General features: G+C 35.0%; 1 protein-coding gene and 1 long non-coding RNA gene across 2 annotated transcripts in view; one reads left to right on the top strand and one right to left on the bottom strand.

The window, feature by feature from the left end:
* Nucleotides 1-511, top strand: part of stxbp3 (syntaxin binding protein 3) — a 20,957-nt gene extending 20,446 nt beyond the window's left edge. Inside the window, exon 19 of the mRNA XM_059527232.1 lies at nucleotides 1-511. This exon is cut by the window's left edge and continues 47 nt beyond it. Within this exon, the coding sequence (XP_059383215.1) occupies nucleotides 1-63 (63 nt within the window). The 3' untranslated portion in view covers nucleotides 64-511.
* Nucleotides 1-12,500, bottom strand: part of LOC132117662 (uncharacterized) — a 150,746-nt gene that overhangs the window by 52,273 nt on the left and 85,973 nt on the right. The window lies entirely within an intron of this gene.

A 12,500-nucleotide genomic window follows, 5' to 3' on the forward strand; every position in this document is an offset into this window, starting at 1 on the left:
AACCTGGGCAAACAACCCATGGAAAGATTTACCATCGAGGAGGACAAACCCTGTCATAGCTAATCTCAGGACTGAAGGGAACCAATCTCAACTGATTTATCACCTCATACAGCATTATTTCTTATGCACTTAAAAGATTATCACATGAAAATAACACACCAGTGGCTCTACATGAAACATTTTGAGGTCATTTAATTTCTAAAACTCAGTTGTACTCAATTTACTCTATACACACACACACACACACACACACACATATATATATATATATAAATAAAACATTAACTCTTCACAACTAGCTGAAACTTTGTTGAGGTATTTAGGCTTCTTCTTTTTATTGTGTTTTATTGAGCTTTATAAAATACCTAAAGTTAAAACATTATATAGTAGTATGCATCATGATTAAGGACTTGCTTGACACCCAGTTAGTTTAATAACCCTTCAATACAAAAGCTAAAAACAGATCAGCTCGTGACCAGAGTCTTACAGACTGGTGCCTTTATGAATCAGTGATGGCGAAGTGCTTGCACTGGGTTTTCTCAAACACTTTTTGTGTTTATATCTCACACACTGACGGTAGTTACTTCTAAACTCCTCCTGACTGTCAGTTTGAGAAGATGTTTTAATGTTGGTCGGTTTGTTACTGAATTAGGTTGAATTGTACATATGTATTGTTTGCTTTTGTGCTGCTCGAGAGTTTTGCTTGTATAAAACTTTAACTCATGAATGAAAAAAAGAGGGATTTAACAGATTTAATATTTTATATTGAACAACTGACTTAACTTTAATGACGCAGTTCAGTTCTTGATTGCTTTGTAATGTTTGTGCAATGTTTATAATATGTTCTGTCTAATGTCAACTGTACTTATCATAAAAATATAATATTGTATCTATGTGTGGTTTCGTGGATTCTGTTCTACAAGTTTCTGAAGTAAATGCAAGAGAGGATTATTAGGCCGTTTCTTGACGTCCAGTGAGCTTTTTCACGCATTTAGCTATTAATAATTTTTGTACCATTATTCTGTCGCGCTTTTTATTTAAATTGAAATAAAGAAATTATAGAAGTATCGGATGAATAGATACGTCACAGGAGGCCCGCAGAGGGCGCTGGTGGAAAGAAAGAAAATGTGAACCTTTTGTTGTCAATTGAAAATATTTTTACAGGTTGGTTGGTTAGATTCCCAAATGCGCTTATATTGTTAGGAGGTGATTTTAACATTATTCTAGATGGTTCTATAGATAAAAGTCCACCCTCTCAGCGTAACAATTCAGACTCATGCTTTACTGACTTTATAAGAAGATTTAAACTGATAGATATATGGAGAGAGAAGAATCCTAATAGCAGATTGTATACCTGGAGCAATAAATCAGGCTCTAGGCAATCACGACTGGACTATTGGCTTATATCTGACAGTTTAAACAAGGATTATGTTGATGTTAGCATCTGCCCTACTCCCTTAACTGATCATAAAGCCATATGCATATCTCTTAATATCTCAGCTGATTCTACACTTACCACACACTCAAGTTATTGGAAGCTTAACTGTTCTGCACTGCAAAATGAGGTAGTCCAATATAAAATAAAGGATATGATTTCACTTTATTGGTCTAAAGCAAACAAAGAAATCTGTTTTGGGCTTAACTGGGACCTGCTCAAATAGGAGATAGGAAAATATTTAAGAAAGTTTGGTGCTGAAACAGTCAAAGCTAGGAAAGCGGAGGAGTTAAAGATTGTCTCTAATATAACAAATTTATCTTGCAGAGAATTTGACTCCCTAACAAAGGAGGAAAAAGAAGAGTTATCTTACTCACAAATCAAACTTGATGAAATGTATCAGCAAAAAGCAAAGGGTGCCTTTATCAGGTCTCGCTCTAAGTGGTTAGAAGAAGGCGAACAAAACTCTCGTTATTTCTTTAGTCTAGAGAAATATCGTTCCACTAACAACAGTATCAGTAAGTTAAATATTAATGGAGCTATCACTGAAGATCATCGTAAAATATCAGAGTTTTGTTCAAAATTTTATAAAGACTTGTATAGCTCTCAATTTAGCCCAACTGTGTCTGATAATTTTTTAAACTCCCTTTCAGTGAAAATGATAAGTGAAGTGGATAGAGAGCTCTGTGACATGCCTATATCACTTGAAGAAGTACAGCAAGCTATAAACCAACTAAAAAATAACAAATCGCCTGGGTGTGACGGGCTATCCTCCGAATTTTATAAATCCTTTATCGCTGAACTGTCCCCTTTTTTATTAAAAGTCTTCATAGAATCCATTGAAAACGAATGCCTCCCCACCTCTCTGACCCAAGGAATAACAGTCCTAATTCCTAAACCAAACAAGGACAAATTATTTTTAGATAATTGGCGCCCAATTTGCTTGCTTAACAACGATTATAAAATCTTAGCTCTCTTATTGGCTAGAAGATTACGGTCTGTTCTGGACTCCATCATAGACGAAACACAATCAGGCTTCATGAACAAAAGGCATATAGGAAATAACATTAGGCTCATTTTAGATATTTTAGATTACCCAGAAATGGTAGAGGAGGGTGGGCTCATGCTGTTTGTAGATTTCTACAAAGCATTTGACACCGTTGAGCATCCATTCATTTTACAGTCCCTTAAAAAATTCGGTTTTGGTGAGTTTTTTTCCTCCGCTATTAAAAGTCTTTATAACAATAGTAATAGCTCAATTAGACTAACAGGTGGTATGTCCCCCAGGTTCAATGTTTCTAGAGGCATCCGACAAGGGTGCCCAGCTTCGCCATACCTCTTCCTACTGGTAGCCCAGCTTTTGTCTGATCATATTAAATCAAGTAAGATAAACGGCATCAATATATTAGGTAGAGAACTTATTATATCTCAACTGGCGGACGATACCACTCTCTTTCTTAGAGATGAAAATCAAGTTTCTGGTGCAATAAATATCATAGAAAAATTTTCCATGGCCTCTGGCTTAAGGCTGAATATCAATAAGTGTGAAATCATGTCTATTAAGGACTGCATGAAATCTTCCATTTGTAGTATCCCAGTCAAGAGTGAACTTGTTCACTTAGGTATCACAATTACCAAGGACCAACAAAAAAGGACTTTATTGAACTTTAACCCGATTATTCAAAGAACCAGAAAAAAGCTGAACCAGTGGCTGTTACGGGATCTCTCCCTCAGAGGCAGAACCCTACTGTCTAAGGCAGAAGGTTTATCATGGTTAACATATCCAGCTCTATCTCTGTATGTGGACAAAAAACATACTACTGAGATTGACAAGCTACTTTTTAATTTCTTATGGAGAAATAGAACCCATCATGTGAAGAAGTCTGTTCTAACAAATGACTATGAAAAGGGTGGATTAAACTTTATCGATTTCTGTACTCTTAATAATACGTTTAAAGTAAATTGGTTGAAACATTTCTTTAAAAATCCTAATTCTATTTGGAATGTCATACCATGTCATATTCTGTCAAAACTGGGTGGGCTGAGTTATTTCTTAACCTGTAATTATAATATTGATAAAGTCCCGATAAAAATGGCATCCTTTCACCGCCAGGCCTTCCTTTCATGGTCTCTTATTTTTAAACACAATTTTTCACCCAACAAATATTACATATGGAACAACAAAGACATACTGTTTAAAAACAAATCTTTATTTATTGATTACTGGTTTAATAATAACATTATTTTTGTTGACCAATTATTTAACAGGGATGGTTGTCTTTACTCTTATAGTGAGTTTCTAGAGGAATACAAAATTCCTGTGTCTCCTGGAGATTATGCCAAAGTCTTTGGAGCAATTTCTTCTGGTGTCTGCATGTTATATAGAGCTCAACCCAGATTGGACACTCAACAACTAACTTTGTTATCGCTGACTGACACTTCAGTTGGTAAGATTTGTTTTTCTTGTAACAATGGTAAGAACAATAAACTAATTAGATCCCTGTTCAAAACAGAAATTATCACAGTCCCATATGTGGTTCCATACTGGAATAAATTTGTGCAAAACATTGACTGGAAGAAGGTCTGGCTCTTACCCAACCAATATTTGCTGACCAACAAAATTAGAGAAATATCATTTAAAATAATTCATAAGTTTTACCCGTCTAATGATTATATTGTTAAAAAATTTAAAAAAGACATTGATGTAATGTGCACTTTCTGCTCTATGAGTATTGAAACAGTTACCCATTTGTTTTGGCACTGCCCTTTTGTCCAGAGTTTTTGGTCTGATATTTGTAATTTTATTGCAGAAAAAATTGAGAAAGATTTCAAGTTGTTTTGGAAGGATGTTCTTTTTGGCCTTTATGACCTCTACAGAACTAAGACTAGGCCTAATGAAACTTTCATTATTAATCTCATTATTCTCTTGGCAAAGTTTTACATTCATAAATGTAAGTTTGCGCATTCCAAAACATCTTTTATTGCTTTTAACATTGAGGTCAAGCAATATGTCAACACGATTAGGTATTCGCTTAATCGCTGTTGGACGTCACGTCGATGACGTGTTTTTGAAGCGACGGAAGAGTTGTTTGTATTCTTCTTTTACTGTCTATGTTTGTACTAGCCTACAAGCCTTGCATTTATCACACGTCCAGCACTTCCTAAAGACAGAGGTAAAACAAAACCCCTCTTAAGTAAATAAAGTTGTGTGATGGATAAATTGTTCATTTCGAAGCTCCACCCGCAGTGTAGAGCACAGTTTACTTTGACTGTGCCTCAGTGTGACAGATCAATCATCCCAGATGTGTTTGACCTGTGGTCTCTGTACAGCGCTGCAAGCATCTGTTTCTGTGATTTAGATTTGAGGAAGTGTGTGCTGACGGGAAATTTTACATCTCTAGTGAAATTCAAGTCTTCTTTCATTCATTATTTTTTGATACCCATACCCGTGCTCTTAGAAATTGAATGAAGGAAGACTTGATATAAATCTCATGGCCCTAACAGAGACCTGGATCAAACCAGAGGAAACTGCTACACCTGCAGCACTCTCCAATAATTTCTCATTTTGTCACTCCCCCTGTTTGACTGGAAGAAGTGGAGGTACTGGTCTGCTCATCTCCAGGGACGCCACTAGGATTGGAAGAGGCTTAGCCCCCAGTGTATTTGTAACTTGCATTTGCAAAATCTTTGCACAAGCCTGTGTGTGTATATATATATATATATATATATATATATATATATAAATAACAGTGAGAGTACACACACATGTATTATGTAAATACAAACTTTAATTTCGGATGCGATTAATCACGATTATAATCGTCTCAGACCTAGTTAGAATATAGCTAGCATATATAATAAATGTAATGAAATAATTTCGTTTAGGCTATGCATAGTGCCTAAACCTGCCAACAAATGCTTATTGTTAGAAGAAAACGAAACAATCCTTAGACATAGACTATAGTAGTGATGCAAGGTTTGGGGTTTTTTCCAACGGGGAGGTCCCGCTTTTATGAAATTATTTGGCCTGCCCCAGCCCTCCCCGCAAATAAAGTATAATTTCCTTACCCACTCCAACCCGACCAGCGGGTTATGAGGCATCTTATAATAATTCAGATATCAAATTATGAAGGACTAAAAATGACAGAAGGAAACTGCCCAGCTGTTTCACTTCAGCACTGCATTTCACACACACACACACACAAATGAGGATTAGCGCATGTAGCCGGTGAAGTCTCCACCCAGCAAACAGGGGACGTCCCCCGGATGTTCCGAACGTCCGCTTAGGTCCGCAGTACGTCCGATTTATAACGTTCGCTGGCAGATTTGGTCCGCTTTTGACGTTCACTGGCGGACGTTCGGAGGACATTCGTCTGAGACAGTTTGTGAACGTCCCTGTTTCGTCCCTCATCTGCCATTTCCATTCCAACACTTGAAAAATTCAGTCCTTTATCTTTTATCATCAGACCTGACCAGTGTTGGGCAGTAACTAGTTACATGTAACTAAATTACGTATTTAATTGCAAAATAAATGTAGCTGTAATCTGTTGATGTAATGTAAACTGTAATTAAATTAAAGTTAATTATGATATTGTTAATGATTACAAAGGGAGTTACATTTGAATATTTTCACACATATACATATTTAAAATATGAGACACCAATGTTTCTGGAGTTGAAGACACAGAATATGACACATGCTTATTCCATAACTGTTTTATTTCCTATTTTGGTTTATGAAAATGATTATTTATTTATTTTATTTTATTTTTAGATTAACTGCCTTTTTTCCAAGGCATTGTTAGATGCCAAGGTTTCCTGTCATAGCTATGCAAAGATTAGATTTCAAAAACAGTATCATAGCTATTAAACTATATCTTATTATTTTAAATCTGTATTTAACCTAAAAAAGATTGCAAAGTAAAAAGAGCTGGTAAAGTCATATTTTGAGGTGGTTGTACTTCACAATTAAATTATAGTCTTAATTCAAGTGAAGAAGGATTGTGAAATCTGAGAGTAATCAGTGTTGAGTACCACTGTAACATTCACCCTGCCTGCTTTAAATGATTCAAAATAATCAAAATTTGAGAACAATAGAAATTTAGAAAAGTAATCAAAAAGTAATCAAATGTAATCAGTTACATTACTTAAAGTCACTTGAAACAGTGACACTACTTTTAAATAAGGTAATCTGTAACTTGTAACATTTCCAAAAGTAACCTTCCCAACACTGGACCTGACACCTTGCAACTCAGACAAAGATAGTTGACAAAATCAAAACTAATATAAACTCATATTGGATTTTAAAGGGTATTTTTGCCTAAAGCAAAATCCTTTGAAAAATAAAACTATAATAATAACAGATTGCAAAATTTGCTGATTGATATTATTATTATTATTTTTACTATATAGATTTGAATACATTGTAAAATAAAGTTAATGTTAAGGTAGCACTTTATTTTACAGTCCTGTTCCTCATGTACATACTATGTACTTATTATAGTAATTACAATAACTATGTAATAACTAGGTACTAACCCTGAACCTACCCCTAAACCTAACCCTACCCCATGTAGTTACCTTGTATTACCAGAACTTTCTTAGATAAATACACTGTAAGTACAGTAGAAGTACATGTTAGTACACGTACTGTAAAATAAAGTGCAACCGTTAAATTAATAATTTTCATTTCTGGAAAAAGAAAATAGGAGTAACTTCTGTAATGAAAAATGTCATTAAATCAGGAGACTGTTTCAGCATTTAAACATCAAAATCATGATGCCTTTCAATAATACAATTGAACATAGCTACAATAAATGCATTAATGAAGAAAATATGTTTGCATCCCATTTACTTATTAAACTGTTTATTTGTGCTATATAAATAAACTTGTATTGTATAAACTGTTGGTAAGCATACAAGGAAAGTTATTTAGGAAATAAATTATTTTAGTCGGCGTGGGGGAAAACACTGCGAACATCGTGTGTATCTGAATGACAAAAATGCACATATTGAGCGCTCATTCCCAGAGACGCATAGAACAATTTTAGTCTCTTTTAACTTTAATATTCATATACACAAGTCCATATCGATATTTGATTCATTTTACAGCCCTAATATAGATGTATTCATTCAGAAATAGCCAAATTCCGTGACGTTCTGCTTTATACAGCAAGTTCTATTTTTGACTGGATTCCGCGATTCAATCGTTTCGCAAACACAGACGAGGTGAATTTATGAATGTAAGTGTAAAAGTTCTGACACAAAACTAAGTTGTTACGTGTCCACAAGCTTTTTTAAGTGGGTAAACGGGTTTATGTTCGACACTAGGCTAACGTTACATAGTTTTGCTTAAGGTAGAATCATAGACAGTAAAAGAAATGGACACAGCGACCCCATTGAAACTCAATTGAGACAAGTGAAGCCCGGTTTTAGCTATTTTTAGCACTTCCGTTTCTGACGCGCAGACTCAAACTAAGCTTGATGACGTCAGCAACCTGTCTGACAGATGTAAATCTTCTAGTAGCTGTGCGTGAAAACTGCCATCGTTAATCTTGCAGAGACGGTGAGTTTGAGCGGGGAGTTCTTTGGCATGAGTGAGCAGGAGTAAGTATTCTGATTAATTATTTTGTATAGTATTTTAAAATGTAATGCCAGTACGCCATTTTAAGTTAATTGCCTGCGAGCTTCTCCTCCTGTCTGTACGGTAATGCGACAGAGAGTCGAGTGGTTATGACGCAATCGTTAGCCTATTTTTACAAAAACTGTTTCTACGGGGCCATAATGTAACATAGAAGGCAATGGAGCCCTTTATACATTGTCGTGTATCTTTAGAAATAAATAATGGACAAATGGAGTCTTTAAACGCCTCAGATGTAAATATATTCACTGTCAAAGTGACGCCAAAATGAATGGGAGGTCAATGGGATGCTAACGCAAGTGAAGTTCTGCTACAAGATGGCAGCACCCGGCCGACTTCAACTTCCGGTCGGCTTCCTTGCCGCCTGGGTAGAATGATAAGGCTAATCATATATGTAGGCCATTTAGTGAACGTCCTGGGGACCTTTTTTTGTTAGGTGGGCATCCACAAACAGACGTACATCGTCTGCAGATATAAGGTATTTCAGTGCACTTTAACAAGTAATCTAAACGGCCTATATATGTGCACTATTTTAAACGAGCCCTCACTGAGTTTAATGGCACAGTTATGTTAGAATGCATCTCATTCTTGTTTCTGTGGCGGTGCGTCAGACTCGTCATGAGGCACACGGTCTGGAGCGCTGTATGACTGATGCATCAGTTCAATTCAACTTTACTCCAAATATATCAACTTACCTGTTTTGAATACTTTATATTTAACGTGTTCGTTTATGTCCAATATTAATGTTCAACTGATGGACTTGAAAATGAAATCTACTATTGATTTTCACCGTTGACTGATTTTGCAGAACATTTAGACTGATAACTTCCGTGCAGAGCAGCAAACATTGGTCCGACGGCGACGTCGTGTGCCCGGCCAAAAATAGTCGCGGTAGGACGGCATAAATCGGTACCCAGCAAACATTTGGACGTCTTTTCACCGTTGAAAAGACGTCCGTCCGACATGTCACGGTTGAAAAATAGTTCCAAAATGAAAGTTGAACCGAGGTCTTTGACGTCTTCTGTTTAAATGTGTTGCTGCATAGTTTAAGTGTATGTATAAGCCTGCATATAAAATAATCACACACCCACTGTGTAACATCGTGAAAGGCAATCAATTATGTCTTGTGGTTTAACACATCTTGACAAAGGTTCAAGATCGGTCCAGTCAGACCTGTGTCCATAAAACATCTCAATCAAGTGTACATCACAAACAATAACACATTATTTGTGGACATATGCAAAAAAGAAGCATGTTCTGATTTAGCACATTTTATTGTTTTTGAACAGTTTAGCATCTGTTAACCAAACTAAAATACAAATTACAAAATACTGAATTATTATTTACCCAAAAATGAAAATTCTGTCATTTACTCACCCTCATGTTTCAATGACTTTCACGTTTGCTTTACTGGGACAATGACAAATAAGAATCTTCAAGAAGATAAAAATCTATTTAAAAAAATATTTTTTCAATGTAATCTTTGTATCCATTTTGGATTTCTGAATAAGTTTACAGGCCTACCATTTTCATCAGAAATATGATTTAATGAGGGTCGTCACTGAATAAAAAGTGCTGAAATTCTCAATCTTGAAGTCCATTATTATTGTCAAAAATTAATATTTTCGCAGTATTTGTTTATTGTTTTTAATATATAATAATATAAATCAATATTAATTGCATTTATTTTTAAATACTTAAATCATATAAATAATATTAAGAATATTATTAATATTTGAACATGGCATAACCACCTTGCAGGAGCCATTGTTGTCATGTGACAAGAAAATCATAAAACAGAAGACCCTCATCATAAAATATGTTTGAAATCGTTGCTATTTATAAAATCAAAGTAGCGTAAATGATGTTAAACTATATAGAACCGACATGAATTCAAATATTACATTTCTGAGAATGCGTTCACGTGTTTTAAAATTGTTTCTAAAATGTTAAAAGATGTTTTCTTTTTCTTATGTCTTTATTAATCTTGTCATTGACTTACACAGTTGTCTTATAAACACAAAGATATTTGGAAGAATATTTGTAACCAAGCAGATCTCACAATCCATTAACTGCCATTGTAGGAAAAATGATTATGATCGTAACATGAGGGTGAGAAAATTGACTATTTTCATTTTTGGGTGAACTATCCCTTAAACACATGACAGTAGTTTGGCTCATTTCTTGTAACCTCCACCCCCAGCTCTTCCTGGAGCGAGCTTCAGGTGTTCTGCCATTGCTGCATCAGTCTCAGAGACTTCACCTCTTCACAGGAGCTGAGGGAAGAGAGTATATTTATTTTTTAAATAAATAAAATGAAAAATTGAGATAAATGACATGCACTTATTTTCAAAATATCTTTATGGTCTACAGCTAAAAAAAAACAAAAACAAGATCAGAACAAGATGAATCAATCATGAATGAAACATTAGAAAAAGGCAATCAACATGCATTAGATTGTATTTTTATTGTATAAAAGATGTTGTGTTTTAATGTGTTGCCGTTGAGAAACACTCTTAACTGGGTGTGTAACTGTGAGAAAGTGAACAGGACATTTCTGATAAGACAGGTGGGATGTGATGTCCCCTGAATAATTGAAGCGTACCAGTAAAAATTACATCAATATAAGTAATTTTTAGCTTACTAACGTTAGCGAATTTTAGCCATACTCAGTGAATTTTAGATTTTATATAATATATATCGATACATCTCAAGTCAAGTCACCTTTATTTATATAGCGCTTTAAACAAAATACATTGCGTCAAAGCAACTGAACAACATTAATTAGGAAAACAGTGTCAATAATCCAAAAATGATAGTTAAAGGCAGTTCATCATTGGATTCAGTTATGTCATCTCTGTTCAGTTAAATAGTGTCTGTGCATTTATTTGCAATCAAGTCAATGATATCGCTGTAAATGAAGTGACCACAACTAAGCAAGCCAGAGGCGACAGCGGCAAGGAACCGAAACTCCATCGGTGACAGAATGGAGAAAAAAACCTTGGGAGAAACCAGGCTCAGTTGGGGGGCCAGTTCTCGTCTGACCAGACGAAACCAGTAGTTCAAGTTCAGTTTCCTGTGGTCTTGTCCTGGCTCCCTCCAAGAGTCCTCTTCGAGTCTTCTCCTCGTGGTTGCCTGCTGAATGTTCCGGAACTTCCGGAAGAAAGCGAGATCTCGCGAGATAATCTATCCTATCGCGGGATTTTGTAATATCACTAAATATATTACTATGTTTTGTGTCTACATCTTGGCGGCACCGTTTTGGCAATTACATACAACTCAGACTGAAATAGTGACCGGATATATATCTGTTTTACATGAATATGCATAGATTCCATAAAAATAATAACAACGAATACATAAAACAGGTTGAAATAATGACTAAATTGCAGCGTGGCTTTCCAATCACTTAACCACACTGGGCAGTTTGTGATTATAATTTATTTAAACAAGATAAAGTAAATGTATTTACTTTGTATACAAAAAAATTTTTCCTGCTAGTCTTGCTTGGATGTCTTTTCACAACCATGACGAGACGTGTAAAAGACGTCAGTGGACGTCTATTCACAACCTCTTTAAAACCTCTTAAAACTACTTGGTGCACTTAAATTAATTATTGCAGTATTAATCAAGGTGTAAGCACAGCTTTTGCATATTCCACAAGGATTTCATAGAGGGTCACGATGGACGTGTAATGCACGTGTAAAAGACGTCAAATAGTGACGTCCTCTCACAACCGATTCACAACACGGGTAAATATTGAACTACACGCAGCTAAAAGTCAAAGTAACAATTATACATGCAACCCCATAGAACTATAGACATGTACAAACATATCTGAATGCATTTTTAGGAAATGTTCTGTGTTACATATTTCTACCGATTTATGCCGTCCTACCGCAACTATTTTGGGCCGGGCACACGACGTCGCCGTCGGACCAATGTTTCCACAAAAATGTGAACCGTTTTCAACATTGATAATAATCAGAAATGTTTCTTGAGCAGCAAATCAACATATCAGAATGATTTCTGAAGATCATGTGACACTGAAGACTGGACATTTTTTATATATTAAATTAAAATAACATTAGAATACATTAGAATAATAAATTAACATTAGAAAATGGTTATTGTAATAATATTGTGCAATATTACTATTTTTACTGTACTTTTGATAAAATAAATGCATTAAAAAACGTTTTTTATTATTATTATATTTATTTATAGACCTCAAACTTTTAAATAAATTTAAATATAAAATTCTAAAAAATAAGTATTTTTGAATGCAACAATGTGTCATAACCAGAAGCAATAAAGTAACACGTGATAAAAGCTATTTGTGACCCTGGAGCACAAAACCAGTCATTGGGGTATATTTGTATGCTTTCCTACCATAAATATATCAAAACTTAATTTTTGATTGGT

The sequence above is a fragment of the Carassius carassius genome, chromosome 37, assembly GCF_963082965.1.
Source record: "Carassius carassius chromosome 37, fCarCar2.1, whole genome shotgun sequence".
Taxonomy (NCBI): Eukaryota; Metazoa; Chordata; class Actinopteri; order Cypriniformes; family Cyprinidae; genus Carassius; species Carassius carassius.